This window comes from Echinops telfairi, unplaced genomic scaffold, assembly GCF_000313985.2.
Source record: "Echinops telfairi isolate 266 unplaced genomic scaffold, ASM31398v2 ScPeMD7_70;HRSCAF=299, whole genome shotgun sequence".
NCBI classification, from domain to species: Eukaryota; Metazoa; Chordata; class Mammalia; order Afrosoricida; family Tenrecidae; genus Echinops; species Echinops telfairi.
In genome coordinates, this window is record NW_022103968.1 from 67,399,992 (window position 1) to 67,417,643 (window position 17,652).

General features: G+C 49.2%; 1 protein-coding gene across 1 annotated transcript in view; it reads right to left on the reverse strand.

Annotated features, from left to right (window-relative positions):
- Positions 1–5,270: 5,270 nt before the first annotated feature.
- DUSP29 (dual specificity phosphatase 29) overlaps positions 5,271–17,652 on the reverse strand; it is a 51,159-nt gene continuing 38,777 nt past the window's right edge. Inside the window, exon 3 of the mRNA XM_013004296.2 lies at positions 5,271–5,713. Coding sequence (XP_012859750.1) covers positions 5,505–5,713 — 209 coding nt within the window. The 3' untranslated portion in view covers positions 5,271–5,504. The remainder of the gene's footprint in view (positions 5,714–17,652) is intronic.

Below are 17,652 nucleotides of genomic sequence, written 5' to 3' on the forward strand. Positions count from 1 at the left end.
TGCCTTGTGCTTTTGCCCTTATCGTTACTGTCAGTCACAAAGCACGCGGGGCTTAGTGTCCAGACCGCATCCTTCAGTTCCGGGTACCTGCGATGGCTGAGGGGGAGCTCCAGAGAGGCGGCTTCTCAAGGGCTGTCATTGAAAAGGAGGCGAGAAGGGAAACCTTACCTGTCCTAGATGGGAAACATTGAACTCTAGCCTCCAGGTATATGTGATCATGTGCTGCCTGCATGAATCAGCTGCATCGTTTCAGGTGGTGGCCACAGGCTGCCTGCACTGGGAGGTGGGGCCTGCTGACCCCCCCCACCCCCACCCCCTCATAGGCGCCATAGCATCGCCTTAACTCTTGGAGGCTGAGCATATTCCATTTCCTCTTGCATTCTCCCCACAGGCTGCCCAAGGATCCCGCAGCATAGCCTGGTACGGGATCGCCTCTGCTGGCCCCAACGGTCCTTCAGGGAACAGAAGCACTTGAGAGAAAAGTGCCCATCTGTGCGACTGCTGCATACTTAACCACTGTCACTGGAAGAATCAGCTCAGGACATATAATTGGCTCCAATGTACAGATAGGAGATGGAGGCGCCAAGAAGCCATTTTAAATCCCTCAACTTACCCAGCTAGAATTTTTGAGCTGAAACAAGCCCCCCAAAAGAACAACCCACTGCCACCAAGTCATTTCCAACTCATAGCAACCATAGGGTTTCTGAGACTATAAATCTTTAGGAGCCAAGAGCCTCATTTTTCTCTTGTGGAACAGCAGATGGGTTTGAACTGCATACCTTGAGGTTTAGCAGCCTTACCCACAGCACCACCAGGACTTCTTTGAAACCAACCCACACCTCCAAATTGCAGCCCTTTTTCCTGTGAAAAGTGTGTGAAGGCTAAAAGTTGTTATCTCTGTAAGCTTAGCTGATGGACACATTAAAGGGGCCCTAGTAGCGCTGTGATCCGTAAGATCTGCAGTTTGAAACCACCAGCCATACCAAAGGAGAACGGCCGGGCTTTCTACTCCCATAAGGAGTTGATTTTAGAAACCCACAAGGTGGTTGAGTTGCTGCTATGCGTCGGCATCCACTCCACTGCAGTGAGCTTAGGTTTTTAATTTAATGCTCACGTCAATGGGAAAGACAAGGCTTTCTACTCCTGTAAAGAGTCTCATACACCTAGGGGGGCAGTTTTATCCTGCCCTATAACGTTTCTATGCGCTGGCATTGACTCCATTGCAATGGGGGGTTTTTTGTTTGTTTGGTTTGGGTTTACATATTAAGGGAGAAAGACATGGCTTTCTACTTCTGTAAAGTTAAAATCTACCCCCACCTACACACACAAAAAGTTCAAAGCTCAGAAACTCACAGGGGCAGTTCTACCCTGTCCAACAGGGTCGCTATGAGCACCCACTCAATGGCAGTGAGCCAGTGCTCACGTGATGCTCTAAAAACTGTTCAGTAAGATTCCAGACCCAAACCAAAACTCGCTGCCATTGAGTCAATGCTGGCTCATCGGGAGCCCTATAGGTTTCCGAGACTAACAGTTTCCGGGAGTAGAAAGCCCAGTCTAACGGAGTGGCTGCTGGTTTGGAAATGCTGACCTTGCAGATCACAGCGCAGTTCATAACCATGTTGCCACCAGGGCTCCCACATGGGATTACGGGGTGCTTCATTGTTTCGGGGAAGCATTGGTCTACAGTGGCCCAACATACTCAAAGGACAAGTTCCCTTTACTCTGAAGGAGCACCTTCAATCTGTGTGTCCAGGCTTCCATGTGCCACATTCCTGGTTTTCTCCCTTCCCAGTCCCCTTCCTAGAATCTTCCTTCTCCTCCCAGGCTTTCTAAAGGCTAGCTGTTCCACGACTCTCCGGCCTGGCCTAGCCTGGCCTCTTTTCGCTCATCCAGTACCATGACTTCAAATTCCATGTCTACAGAGAGCAGCCAGAATTACATCTCTAGTCAAAAGCATTCCATTGAGCTCTATATGCACAGTCAAATGATGTGACACAGCTTGCGTGCCCTTCAGACTTGACCTAACCTGAACTGGTTAATTCCTGCCCTGACCAGTCTTATCTCATCTACACATCCAGTCCCCCCCAGGATTAACTCCAGAATAATATGAAAGACAGTCCTGACCCCCGGCATGCTCTCCTCTAACAGCCAGTGTCAGGTGACCAAACAAGTGAGCACAGGCAGACTGGTGCTTGCTGAACAATCAACAGCGATAGTTTCACATGGTTTTTCTCACCACCACATGTGAAACTGCTTATTACAGATAGGTAAATAAATCCATACTTACCTTGCTTATTAGCACTGTCCCTGTCAGGGATGATTGGGAAGCAGCTCGAATTCTGCAGGAAGGTGCTGTTGGGCTGGGAGAACATGCCAGAAGCCGAAGCTTTACTGTGGGAAAACGCCCAGTGGTTCACGATCCTTAAGTGAAAACACGGAGATCCAGGTTTTCCTTGCTGAGGGGTAATCAATACTGTGAACAGCCTCCCAATCGGTCACTGTGCCTCCCTGCCTAACTCCTTACAATCCTTTCTCCAAACTCCAGTCAGTAGGCTTGTTTTTCCAGAGTGTTGGATTATCCTATTCCCCTGCTTAAAACGCAAGTGCTTTTTCTTTGCACCTTGACTAAAATCGCATTTCCCCACCTTCCCCCTTCCCCCTCACAGCGCCAGCCGCACTGATCAGTGGCTCCTCCAATCTACCCACCTCTTGCCATCGCAGGCGAGTCCTTGACCTAGAATGCTGCCTCCTCCTGGGAAAGGCTTTCTCCCTCAAATCACAGCTCAGCTGTCTCCTCCGGTCTTCCTTGATCACTCCGTCTAACGTGATGTTCTCTCCCACCCTTTCTTTGGCCCTTGTTTGCCACCTCGGTACCTATGCCCTCATTGCATTTCATCACAATGTACATTGTTGCCTGTTTTTTTACATTGGGCTTCCTAACTCCCTTCTTGGGAGGTAGTGAGTTCTCAGTAACTACTTATTGACTTCTTCCATCTCTGAAGACCTCCCTTGGAGCCCCTCACAAGAACTGCTGTGCCCCTTGATTCCTATCTCTGGCTCCCGGGAGTAATGTGGAAGAGAGCGGTCTCTGGGTCGGCTGGACTCAGGCCCACAGGGAATGGGAGCAGTGAGGTGCAGGGACCCCCAGGAAACAACAGCTTCCAGCCTTTCCACGCGAGGATGTCCTGCTTCATTAAAGTACAGGTCCGGATTTCTCTCGGCAGAGCTGGGAGGCGTGAATTCAGAGGAGGCTAGCACGGCCTCGAGGTAGGAAAGCAAGGCAGAGGCCACTAGGACCCGAGTCCCAAGAGATGATCTGTGACGCCTTCACGCGCCAATCTGCGTCAACCAGCACTTCCGTGACCACAGGGCATTATGCCAGGGCGATATAACTCTCTTTCACAACCTCACATGCTGTGGCATCTGCAGTGACCTCGGATGGTCTGTGTTCAATTCAACACTGTCACCATTTCAAAGGAAACGTCCGCCTTTTCGGCCTTAGGACAGAGATAGTCCAGTTTACTGCACACTTAGCTTGCCGGTCCGCCTTGGCCTTTTTGCTTTGCACATTTTTTAGGGTGATGTTTCAGGCGTTTTAATCTATTGAAATATCCTTACTGCTAAAATACACACATATATCTCCTTACTGCAAAGGAGCCTCAGAAAAGCTCCTCTCAAGCACGTGACTCTGAGGGTGGCACCGGAGCGGGCAGTGTGTTCTTGGGACCCAGAGTCGCTATTGGCCGGAACCAACTTGACCGCACCTGACAGCATCAGCAGACTCCTGCGCCAGGCTGACTATCCCCGGGCAGGCCCAGGCTATCAAGGAAGCCACGCCTCGTCACAGAGGCCCAGGGCTCCCGTCTTCCCCGGGGACCCCAAAGCAGAGCAGCTTCCCAAGATCCCAATAACTCTTGGTGACTTTACACACCTGTTGCGCCTATCCTGCCTCTACCAAGAACACCCACTTTCATTCTGCTCAACCGGAAACTGGGTCCTTCCTATTTTCCCCAGCAGACCTGGATCCAGCTCTGTTGATTTTCTCTAGGTGCGTCCAGTGTCTGCTTCTTGACTTCCGCATCTCTCCATCAGCGCCTCTCCTTGGGGTCTGTCTGATTTAGGGGTCCTTGTGCCAGGAGTCATCACTATGCCCCTCACGACTGCTGCTGCCTTCTCCTGCAGAACGAGCCTCCCACAGCCATTGCGATGGGCACGGCCCCAGGGAGCCCACCTCCAGCCTGAGTGCCCCTGGCCGTTTCAGCTCCTCCTGGCCACAGCCAACACCCTGGCCTGATGGAAAACAAGCCAGTGTGGCTTCTACTAGAAGTACCACAACCAGAGTTTTGTTCCCCAAAGACTGTCTGCTCCCTCATGTTTTTAACGTGTGTAAAGTCAAACTCTTAACTGTCCTGAGATAGCAGAAACCGTTGCCCTCTTCTGGATAATGGCTCAGGCTAAGAGTCTGAAGAGTAACAGGAACAACAGCAACAATGCTGTTAGGTTGATTCAGATTCCTACAATGGAAATGACATCAGCATCGTCTGACCCTGTGAGGCTGAATGCCAGAAGGGCGTCCTGTAGTGCAGAGGGGCATGTGCGGGCTGCAAACCACAAAGTCAGCAATTCAAAGTGACTCTTCACCCCTTAGGAGGAAGATGAGGCTTGCGACTCCCTCCAAGATTGACAGTGTGGGAAACCCATAAGCCTGTCCTATAGCGAGTCAGCAGTGACTCGATGGCAGTCTGTTTTGAGGGTTTCCAAGACTGAAGGTCCGTACAGGGCAGACTTTCACATCTTTATTCCATGGATCAAGTGGGTTCAAACCACCAACTCTTAGGTCAGCAGCCGAGCACTGAGCCACTATGCAAACAGGGCACTGACGGTCAGTTCTCCAGCTTGGACTCCCTAAGCAAGAGAAGGGAGCCTAAAGCAGGGACCTCTATACAGGCCTCCCACTGCCCACACCAACTAAAAGAGTCTGTGCAAGTGCATCTATAGATAGAGACCAAGCCTGAGCCTCCCATAGAAAAGAACACAGGATGAAGGATGGGCCTCCCTAGCCAGACGTGCACACTCAGGTAGTGCAGCTCGCCGAGAGATCTATCTGTAGTTAAAAATAGATGTTACTTCTATTTCAAACTTACTTTGATAAGAAAGTGACTTTCAAACAAAGGCAAATGTTTAATCACAGCACAATGCCTACATATTTCAAAATCCATTTTGTTTCCATCTCAAAAACAAAACAACATTATAAAAACAAAACACACCAGTCTCAGCTCTGTGCAGAGCCCTGCCCTCATCTACAACCGATTCTGCAAGGAATCCTTTCTCCGTTTTACTGGGGAGCCGAGAGGCAGCTTCAGAGCCCTCTGTTCACCAGTGCGCACCAAGGCAGCTGCGGCGTCTTTGGAAGAATTCAAGCTCTGGTTCCACTGGGCCTTCTTTGAGACACACAGGCCCCGATGCCTGTGCTCTCCCAGGGGAGGAGGGCCCACAGCTCCTCCTCACGGGCCTGCTCGCCGCCGCTCCTGCACCAGCTGCTTGTCTAGTTCTCGGAGCTGTTTCAGAAAGCCCCGGTTGGGGAGCACACAACGGTTCTTGGCCACTTGCTGGATGGCATCCACCAAGGTCATGTTCCTGTGAATCATCAGGAAGGCCAGGACCAGGGTGGCCGACCGGCTGCGGCCCATGGCACAGTGGACCAGGATCTTATCTGCAGATGGAGTGGGAAGAAGGAAAACCCTCAGTGGTGGGCAAAGTTGGCATGGCAGTTATGGGCATGCAGGTGGGGCTCGGGATGACCTGCCTAAATCCTGATTCTTCCTCACGATGGCATGAGCGTGGGCAGTGCCCTTCTTGCCTTTGCAACATCAGGCCCCCCCATTTGTACATGGAAATGACATCAGGGTCTTCTTCCTGAAGTCGTTGTGAAGGTAATGGTGAAAAGCGCTTACCCAGCTGACTGTGGGCACATGCTTGAGAGACAGTCAATTAATAGGGCCCTTCTAGCCATATAAATCCAATCCTCTATGCCCGTGGTTATAGTCCCATTTTGGAAAGAGTTCTTCACTATGCTAATGGACAGGATTAAAATGAGATGGATTCTGAGTCTCCACCTTATCAGAGGTGTGAACCAAATCACCATTCTTTGTTTCCTTGGGGGCTACGTCTGCCGAGAGACAAAAGCCCCACTCCCCTCAAAGCCTCTCCTCTGCAGCAGCTGCTTGTCCATCTCGGGAGGACAGAGAGAAGGCCAGGAGCATCAAAGGAGAGCCACCAGTGGTGCACATGGAGCTCTCTGAAGTGGCAGAGGCCAAGGCCAGAGGCACCAGAGGCTGCCGCACAGAGACCCAGGGACAAAGCAAAGGAGCTAAGAGAGGCTGAGACCAGAGGCTGAAGCAAGAAGACCATGAGACAGAGCCGAGAAGCAGCACCGAGACTATGAGATTATGGGACAGACCAGTGGGTTGGCTTCCTGGCCCACAGAGACAAAGCCCAGGGACCATGTGGCTGAGAGGCTGAGGGCCAGAGAGACTGGCTGAGGCAAGATGTTGCTGTGGACCAAGGACTGTATCCTTAATGCTTTCTGGGGCTGGGTTGTCATAACCTGTTAAATTTCTTAATCAACTCACTCACTCACTCAACTGCCCCCGAGTCTATTCCGACCTCTAACAGCCCTGCGGGCAGGGTAGAACTGCTCTCAGGTAGACGGTCAACCTGCACGGGAATGGAAAGGCTCATCTTCTTCCTGAACTTCCCTAATAAATTCCCCTTAATTGTGAGTCTTGTCTGTGAGTTCTGAGTGGCCGTTGCAATGAATTGTTGAAGCCAGCAGAGAAGGGGAGTGTCCGAGGGATGGCCTAGACCAGCAAACACCCAAGCGGGATCCACAGACCAGTTCTGGTTTCTGTTCCCAAGGTCCTTTCCAGGGACCCATGACGTCAATACCATCTTCAAAACAGTACGACGTTGATATTGACCTTGTCACTCTGTTGACATCTGCACTGATGGTGGGTAACACTCCCCACAACAAACCCACTGCCGTCAAGTAACACCGATGGGTGTCTTAGGTGAATCCCAGCAGAAAGCTGTCGTAGCAATCATTGTATTAGTACCACGCTAATATTCACCTCTCGCTCCTTCTCAAGAAGGAAAACCAGCCCTCTTCCCTTAAGAATGTCCTTGATGAAGGATTCAAATGAATTGTATCCAATCCCAGCCCGAGACTCTATTTCTTACTTCGCTCTGTGACGCTATGGCTGCATGGCGACGCATGGCGGCTGCTTCGAGGGAAAGCCGCACTAGCTGCTTTTTCTGTGAAATGCCATTTTTATTGGAAGGAACAAATGACAGAGGAATCATGATTACTGAAGTTTCTTTTCTCACAAGTGAGCAAAGTGAGTCATGTTGTCACTTCAAAGGCAACAACAGACAGTGTTTGTTGCCAGTGAGAAAATGCAAGTTTTCGATCAAGTTAGAATTCTGGAAAGTTTGCATCTCTCATTCTGAATATGATCATATTCTAGGACTTCAAAACGTTTCTAATAAGATCAGCGGCAATATTAGCAAAGGTGATTTTTTGATAATGTCAGCATGTCAAAGATTGATATAACTTAATGAATCAATATTTTCCAGATGACTGACGTGGGATGTGACAAAATCAGGCTTAGGTAAAAACAACTTTCAAAATGCCAAGCGAACCAATGAGTTATAATCTAATGCAGTGTGAAGTGTATTCATATGATTTCAAATTCCACATTACAACTAACTTTTAGAAAGTATCACTTGTCAAGTTTGGGTGTAGTATTCAAAGAAGACTATCCACAATGATCTGGTCACTCCGTCCTTCTCAGCTATCGATCTGAGAAAGGTCAGATTTTCTTCATGGACCTCAAGCCAAACAGACTACGTGCAGAGCAGATAGACAAATCCCACGACAACGCCTAACATGAAAGAGATTTAAAGCTATGCGGCTTTTTTCCTAATTGTATTTTGCAAAGTGCTTTTATTTATAAAACTGTTATTAGGCTAATATGCATAGCTTAATTTTATTAATTTTAATTGATAAATATAATGTTCATTTTCAGGGTTTATTTCTAGTATGGTAAACATTGGATGGATATAATCCACATAAACAACAGCTCTTTGAGGTCCTTAATAGTTATTAAGAGTCTAAGGAGTTCTCAGACCCAAAAGTGTGAAAACTGAATATCTAGAAGAATCTCCACCTGAAAAAAAGCTCTTTGACCACTATCATGCTAGACCCTGCTGAGAAGAGGCCGTGTGACCCTCTGGGGTGACCCTGCATGCTCACAGGAGCCCCGGTGGTTGAGGCTGGGTAAGCTTCGAACTGTTAGCTTCAAGGTTGGTGGTTCACAGGAAACTGCAGCGCTGGGTGGCTCTGAGTTGGAATCAACTCCATGGCAGTGGGGTGGTTTTTGGTGTTTTCTGTTCTTTTTCAGTTCTTTGGGTTTTTTAAGTCGTCTTTTGTACAACCCTTTCAGGTTTTAATTATCACCAACCTTGCTCTGTAGGTGGGGAAACAGGCACAGAGAGGTGAAATGATTTGCCATCTTGTCACACGGACAGCAGGTGCTAACACTAGAAATTATTCAACCCCGTATGTTATTGAGGCCCTCCCCTGGACTGGCCATTGACCACTTTGCCGAGGGCCGGGACAGGGAAAGGAAGAACAGGCTCTTCGGCAGGCCCCTCAACTGCCACACCACCATCCCAGTGGCTAACCTCTCCTGTCGTTATCAGATCCCTGAGCTTGGGTCAAACCGGCCGGGGCACCTTAGACTGTGTGCTCCCCAAACTGTCCCTGTCCTGGATCACAGGCCCGAGGCCTGCAGGGATGACACGAATGCATTCTAAAGCTAGCAGGATAAGAGAGCCGCTTGCCAAAGAACACTTCCAATGTGTCCTTCTCACCTCCCAGCCCCTTGCCTTCCTCCTGGGGCTGTTGAGACCCCTTGGGTTGCAGTACATAGCCGAGGCAGCCGGATTCTTCTCCCCTTTTGTTTTAATCTTGTGATTCTGTTAGAATTCAGGGTGAACTAATAAACCCTTGCTGTTTCCCCTTAGAGGTTAAGATGAACCCATTTCCATCTGATGGGCAAAACTCAGCTAACAAGACCTGCAGCTCGAAGGAGAACTTGCACCTCCAAGCCGAGAGAGCGATCTGTGAACCAGGCTGTGACCAACACATAGCCAGACTGCCCAGAAGACCGCTTCCCCCACACCCTGACCATCAAACATTCCCGACCCTCTTGCTTGTGGAAGCAGACTCCTTGGTCTTCCTTGGGACCTGGTACTCAATAAACACTCTCGAGCTGTCTTCTGCTCCTGTCTTGTGGATTAGCTCAAGCTGCTCCAATCGCCCACTTTGTACCAACACCATTCCCATGACACTCTTGATAAGTGGCCTAGGCAAGATGAGAAATCCAAGCGGCCCAACCACTAGCCACCTGGATCCTCCCCCCCACCCCCCCCACCTCACTCCCCCCACTCCCCCCCACCCCACCCCCACCCCCGCACCACAGACCTGGCTGGGGAGACACGCATACGCCCACCCAAGGCCAAGAGCTAAGTGCCTCCGCACACACAGCGCGGGGCCAAGTGGTGCTGAATCACAACCGCTCAATTTAACATCGAGTCTTATACTAAAGACAGAGCACCCGCCATGGTCACGGCCATGGAGTCGCTGCCGACTCACCGTGATCCTACAGGGCAGGGGACAACTGCCCCGAGAGCTTCTGACACCTGTCGCTTTTTTTTTTTTAATTGTATTGGCAACTTAAAATGCAAAGCACTGTATGTGTAAGCTCAACATCTGACCATGAGATAGCCAGGGTTAAGTAACAGTGGGCCGAAGCAGCTCCCGGGGGACGGGAGGGCCTGAGGTCGGGTGCGCTGATCGAGCGACCCCCCGACCCCCTGACCCCCTCTGGAGGAGATGGTGTGGGAAGGCGTCTGTGCCCATGGAAGGCCCGTGGATGGAATCGGACCGGGAACGCGGGTTTATCCGGTTCAGGAAGCGGCTTCTCCCCCATGTATCTCTCGGTTGTCACCAGGATTCTTCTGCTTTGTTCGAAGGAGCGGAGCTGCTTGAAGGCCTCAGCAAGGCCCAACGTAGCTGTTAACTCTTCAGGGACTGACTAAGAGGCCTGCACTAGAGCTTCAATTTCTGAGCATGAACTTTGCCCAAGGCTACAGTTTACAGGTAAAGTTCTAAATCCACTCAGGAGTCCCCATCGATCCACCTCTGACCACCCACCAGCAGTGTGAATCGCTTGACCCCGAGACCATACCTTCTGAGACGTGAATTGCTGGGGAGTGCTGGGGGAAGGGATGCCCTTGGGGACTCACCTGGGTACATTTCCTGCATGGAAACTGGAAACGTAACTGCCCTGGTCCGAGGGCCTGGAACAAATCTAGCCAACTGGATCTGTGAGACACAATTGGGGTCCCATTCCGACTTCGGGAGTCCCACCTGTGGCTGTGCTGTATTGATCTGCCACCAATCATGCTTTGTGACGGTTCTCTTTGCCCTCGCCTGTCCTTTTTAAGGCTCTGAATCCGCAACGCCTTGGGCGCCATTACAAACTCCGGCAAATGGTATTCCAGAACCTGTTAAAGACTTCCTCACTGTTCTCCTTAAACTTGAGGGCTTGGGATCTATTTTGAACGCTAAAGCAGCCCCTATTGAGTCTACTCTCTTAGCGTGACCTGAGAGTGTAAGGCTTTACACAAGCAGACAGCTTCATCTTTCTCTGAAGGAGCAGTTGGTGGGTTTGAACCATCAACCAACTTTGCAGTTAGCAGTCCAACGCTTAACCCATAGTGCCACTAGAGCTCCTTAGAGAGCCCCTCAAAGAACTCACCACCGAGTCAATTCTGGCTCATTGTGACTCTATAACAAGACAGGGTAGAACAGCTCCTGTGGGTTTCTGAAACTAACTCTTTACACGAGTAGAAAGTCTCATCTTTCTCCCCCAGTGTGGTTAGTGGTTTCGAACTTCTGACCTTGCAGTTACCAGCCCAATTGGTAACCAGGACACCATCAGGGCTCCTATGGAGTCCCTGCGCGGTACAAATGTCAAGGCCACCCAGCCAGCAATCCGCTTCCAAAGGATCGAAAAGCCTAATGACCCTTATTCTGTTTTGCACCCATGGGTCCCCATGGACTTGATGGCCCCCAGTAACAATGCAGCGTAATTCCCTTTTGCCAACCTTCATCAACTAACCCAGCCACACTCAAATCACACCCCTTCCCATCACAGAGCCCCTAGAAGGGGTCCCGTTTTTCTGAGTCCCAAAGGGCGCTCAGCTTCTTGAGTGCTTTGCTGCTGTGCTGAGATAGGGGAGGGGAGGGGACGGGGCTGGTCCCAGGCTCTTCCCGGAATGGCTGTGGCCCTGGGGGTGGAGAGCGCGGCCTGCGGACAACCGTCCACCTCTGGCATCCTCATCCCCGGGATGGCCTCCTGCCAGCTCTGCTGAGAACTAAAGCGTTTCTTCCTCTCCTGGCAAAAAGAGTAATCTTCCCGTCATGATTTAATACTGGAAACAGAGGAAAGCTGCAGTTCATTAGCGTTTGAGGAGCCTGCATTCTGTTAAGTGGGCAGAGGGCCGGTAGAGACGGAGGGGGGCGGGGAAGAGAGGAATCTACGGAGCAGCAATTTCTGGAGCTGAGTTTTGCTGAGCTTTGTTCGTAAGATATGTGGCCTCAGCAGGTCTCCCTGGGGGCAAGGACCCATTGTTCTCTGGAGGCCTGAAGTACGGGGTGGGCTCCCACCCGGGGTGGGCTCCGAACCCACCACCCTCCCCCACCCACCACGCTCCCAACCCTTTCCTCCCCAGGACCTGTCCTCTATTAATGCCCTGCTTGCTCCGTGGCCCCGTCAGACCACTCGGGGGTCAGCAAAGGGAAGGAAGGCTGGGTTGGCCAGTTCCCAGCACGGACTACGTGAGCCAAACGCGGAGGGTCTCAGTCTCTGGGAGTTAGACATCAGCAGGCCGGAGGGCTGAGTGTCACAGGTATAATCTTCTAGACCGGGCATGTTGTGGGTGCAGTTGCATCTCTTAACAAGATCTGTGGAAATCCTCACACCTACTTTGTTTGGAAGCTCACCCTGAAGGGTTGGTGTTTGAAACCTGGACTTGAGGAAATCTTTAGATATACAAATATAAAGATGTTTTAATTAAATGGACATGAGATCGTAGATCATCAGCCCTGATCCTAGATGAATAATGTCTATAAAATAAAATTTAAAAAAAATTTTAAAGAGACACTGGCAGCAAAAGTGGTCATATGCGGACAAAGGCAGAGAGTGGAGTGAGGCAGCTACAATTCAAGGAGCCCCAGGATTGCCAATGACCATCTTCAGAGAGCATGGGCCATGACTTTGTACTTGATGGCAATGGGTGTGGGTTGGTTAGACTCCATATCTGTGAAGTATCAATTTCTGTTGTTTCAAACCCCCTTGTTTGTGATATTTTGTTACTGCTGCTGTAGGAAACTAAGACTTCCAAATGTGTCTGTGGCCCCGTGATAGCATTCACCGCTAACACGTAGCTCCGCTCACCTCACGTCCTTTCCCAAGCACTTCATGCATTTCATTGGAGCCACTATGCAGAGCAACTCCGTGAGGCAGATAAAGATACTATCCCCATGTTACAGACGAGGTAGCTAAAGGACCAAGAGTTGACTGTCCAAGTCACACATACCTGTGACTCCAGCCCAGGCTGACACCAAAGGGCATGTTTCTGAATGCTGAGCAGTATTGCAAAAGTGTGTGTGTAGAAAACAAAAATTTCGCCAGATTAGCTGGATCTTCACTGCATGTAGTGCATCCTGGTATTTTCTATTCCTTTCTAATCTCGCTTTCCAAGAAATGTTAGTCAGACCAACTAAAAGTATTGTATGACCCATTAATAGGTCATAGTCGATATCTGAAAACGCTGGTTTAGATCTAAAATTTCCCCTTGGGCCTTTAACAAAAGGGGGATTCCCACAATCTTGTGAAGAAAATCCAAATCAGGGATCTCTACAGCTCCTCCAATGACCATTCTAAGTGCTGACCCAGAAGGGAAGGCTCTTTGTCACATGGGGACCAACGGCCTGCCCCACTAGCCCTGCCCTCCCAAGCAAGCTCTTACTGCAAGTCAGCAGTGTGGAAGACCAGGCTTCCCACGCCCATAAAAAGGGATCATCTCAGCAACTCACAAAGGCAGTTCCCTCTGCCTTGCCCCACAGGACCGCCCTGAGTTGGCACTGACTCAATGGCAGTGAGTTCGGATCTTGAGAACTGCCCACCTCAGCAGATAAGCAAACGCAAAGGTCACACATCTCCCCACATAACTCTGCCTTCCCAAATAGCTCAGTTCTCAGAAACGGGTGCCATTATAAACTTTGGGGCCGGAGGGAGGTGGGAGGGAGGTAGGAAGAAGAATCTCTAGTGGATGCTTAAGACTGAATCTCAGGGGATGCTTAAGATTGAACATTTGGTCTGGTTAAAGCTTAGAAACAAGCAGACATCATTTACGTATTCGCACCTGCCTTATCCATAATAGATTTTAGGGTGACTTCAAAAGCTGAGTATGGGCTGTTTATTTAACAAGGAAGTGGGGGATGGTCAGAGGAAGGAGAAGAAGGCTATAGGGGTGAGGGAAGGAGGGAAGGATTCAGAAAGAAGGGGGCAGGGGTGCAAGAGAGAAGGAACGGAGGGAGTGATAAGATCAGCCTTATGGCATCTTCCTTGGGTTGCTTAAATGACTTTATTAAAGTCAAATCACACTCATTCACTTCTCAGAATGGCAAGCTGGAAGTGGTTTCTGGAACAGCATTTGTCAGCATTCCCTTCTGATGACGAATGCCAAGTTCAGTTGTTTTCAATCCTGGAAACAGCGGAGTGCCTTGCATTTTATGATATCGGGTGACCTTGCATACAGCAGTCACCAGATGCTCACAATCAGAGGGGACAGGAGTTGTCTGTGAGGCCTGAGGGACAGAAGGAGGCCCTGCTGTCCAGCAGTGTCCTCACAGCCCTGCCTAAGATCCGCTCTCTCTGACCCTGGGCACAGCGCTTAGCTTCTCCAGGCTTCTGTTTCCCCAGCTGTCCGTGTAGGACTACATTCTCTCTCAACATTTTCAGAAGTGATTGAGGTTGACCAGCAAGATATCTTATATGAGTCCAACCCAAGTAGGGCAGGGTGGACGTAAGTCCTGGGGCTGGCTACATCAATGAGTGCCATGCCAAAGGTCCAGAGCAGATGCTATTCCAAGAGTGGGTGGCACTGACTGAGTGGCAGCAGTGAAGAGCCATGGACACTTAGTTGAAAGGCATCGAAAGATGAGAGGGAGGAAAGAGGTACCTTGCTTTTGGCCACACTGTCCATCAACACCTCTTATATCAGGAGCATAATAATAAATGTATGAGGGGGCCTGGCTTTAACATGCTACCGTAGTGTCCCTTGGTTTCCAACACCTAGCCAGTTACTGTGTGTGGTTGAGTAGGCTGGGCTCACACTACCAAGTGTGCCATCTACACCCAGGTCCAGCCAAGGTGCCCCTGGGAGCGAAGGAGCATTTTTGTTACTCTGCTGGCTTAGGTTAAGGTTACTGCTGGCCATCGGAGTGCCTTTGTTTGGCCTTTACAGTCATTTAAGACCTTAAAAATACAGATCTGAGACTTCTTTTGAAAAGTCAAAAGATCTACCACATTTCCTTGCAACTCAAAATTGATTGGGGCTGAGAAGCAGCTACTCCCTGTAGGGGTTGAGAGGCTACCGAACCCTCTATTCGCACCTCGTTGTCTTAACACAACCATGTTTGTTCATTGGCATTCTCTGACTGCTACGGAAGAGTTTGTGTTTTAATTGGGGGGGGACACGGGGGGGCGGCGGGGGAATTGGGGAGCTCACAATGACTACAAGGAAGAAGAAAATTTTCTGAAGTCGATTTTGATGATATTGTACAACTCTTCTTAATCTGATTCAACTCTTGAATTATATATGTAAATTATATGCCAATAAAACAATTTTTATTAAGTTGCTTTTTTTTTTTAAGTTGGTGTTTGGACCCCTGAATTGTGGTAACTTATAAATATGTAAATGAAAAGGGCAGTGATATAGTTAGTTGTGCCAACCTGGCCGATAAGCACATGTGGGGTTAATTGAAGGGCAGCCGGATAAATGGCTCAGTGAGCCTCACCTTTCTAGTTCTTGTGTCTCTTGCTTTCTGATGGTCGGATCAGGGTGCAGCTGCCTTAGCCAGTTCCCTGCTTCAGCTGGCAAGGCTGACTTCCTGCAAGACATCCCTGAGGAGAAGCCACATGGACCTACCCTGATGCAACCCTGAGTGCTGGAGCAGCCGTGTGGAGACCCCTGTCAGCACTGAGATGCTTACACATTCACTAATTTAGCTTTCCTTCTGCAGTCGGCATCATTGCATCTGTTTTGTTAGCTGGTGGAGGACTTTGTGGATTGGTGTCAGACATATGGGTTAATGGGTTAATGTTGGACTGTGGGCTTGGGCAACACTGGGTTGGGATGTTTTCTTGATGTGCACTTAGCCCTTATATAAAACTCTCTCTTATACATGAGTTTCTGTGGATTTGTTTCTCTAAAGTACCCAGACTAATACAGGCAGTTAAAGCTGGCCCCAGTGAGACCTTGCCTTGTTCTGGGTCCCAGTACACTAGCGGTTCTCAACCTGTGGGTCACGACCCCTTTGGCGGTTGAACAACCCTTTCACAGGTGTCGCCTGACTCCTAATAGTAGCAAAATTACAGTTATGAAGTGGCAATGAAAATAATGTTGTGGTTGGGGGCGGTCACCACAACATGAGGAATGGTATTAAAGGGTCGTGGCATCAGGACGGTGGAGAACCACTGCTCTAGACCCATGCTGTCCCCTGTTCATTCTCTGACCTCCTCATAGATCTATACTCTGCCCCCTTTGCCCTTTCTCTTCTCAATTCTAAGGACACGTAGTCTGACAGCCATGACCTACAGCAGCTGCCTTCTCAGTGCTCTGAGATTTGCCCAGACCTCAACATCGGGCATGAGAGTCCAGTTCCTTCCTGATTTGGTTGGCGTGATGGGTTGCAGGAGCGTAGATTCTAAAATGGCATGTTGAGAATCTAAAGCCAGCTATTCCATGAGCGGATCCTACTAGTTCGAAGTTGGACTGTTCTTTTTTCCACTTGTTTTTCTGTAGGGATTGGACATTTCATTATCATTATCGTGTGCATGTGCTGCTGTGGTTCTGTGCTCACTGCGCAGTGCCTCGCTATCAAAGGCCTCTGAGAGCCTGCTGTGCGCCACGCCGACGCCAAGGGCTCGCTGCTGATTCTCATTATAACCTTTCAAGGTGAATGTTTTCATCACCAGATGGAGAAACCAAGGCTCGAAGCCATCATTTCGTTGGTAGGTTGTGCAATGTGGAGTCAAGCTTTGCCCTGTCTCCTCCAAAGCTTCCAGAGATAGTCTGAGATATAACAATGGCCAGCGGGCACAGTAAACAGAAACGGAGGCATTTTTCACATTGAATATGTGTTATATGAACTTCAAATACTCTAAGGGGAATTTTACCTCATGGGGATGAGTCACTGTCCGTTTCCTTTTTAAAAATTTTATATAGAACCCTCTTTTGTTTTTAAAATGTCTTCTTCTTTTTTTATTAATATAGATCATATCGTTCCATAGTTCAATCGTGTCAAGCAGAATTGTACAATTGCTACCTCAATCAGATCCTGCTTGAAATCCAGACTATACATAAAACAATATGGTCCATAAATAAATTCATAAAAGGGCAACTCGGCACATGCCCTGACACAAAGACTTGAGATTTGTTGGCTTTTTTTTTTAAAGCATGACACTGTTTTCTGAATCCAAACAATGATAAATCGTTGGTGCCCATGGCTGATCATGGAGCCCTGATGATGTAGTGATTATGCATTGGGCTGTCATCTGCATGGTCAGCAGTTCGAAACCACTAGCAGCTCTGAGGGAGAAAGACTGGGCTTTCTACTCAAGTAAACAGCTACCGTCTTGGAAACCCACAGCAGGGTTGCTCTGAGTCAGCACTGACTCAATTGCAGATAATTTGGTTTGTTTTTATGGCTAATCATAGAGTCCAGGATTGTTGGTCAGTCAGTGAGCCTTGTAATCCAACCTCTTAGGACAAGAAAGACTTTGAGTGACTATAAGCCCTGCATTATGTGATAGCCCCACAAAAGAGGATGACTCATGGAGGGAGGCTGAAGTCAAAGAACTAATTAGAGACTTAAAGTCCCTCTGACCGCTTCAGAATGCCACTGAAATATATCCAGCAATAACTTTGGCATATCACCTTAACCCTAAATTGTCTCCTTCCTCCAAAATAGCTTTGTGGCTTTTACCTAGATGAGGGCAGCCAAAACTGCATATTGAGGGCAAGGACTATTGATTGTGATTTAAAGATGGATATGTAAGTCTGGGAAACTTGGAATTTGGGGTTCAAAGCCCAGATTCTCGACTATATTTAGTCATTTATAAAGCTAGGTATCAGTTTTCTTAGAAAGGGCTTGCAGAGGCCTGAGTGTGACGGGGTGGAGGGAGTCTGTGAGCTACTGGTTGGCAGGGAAAGGAGAAGTCACTCCATGGGGCT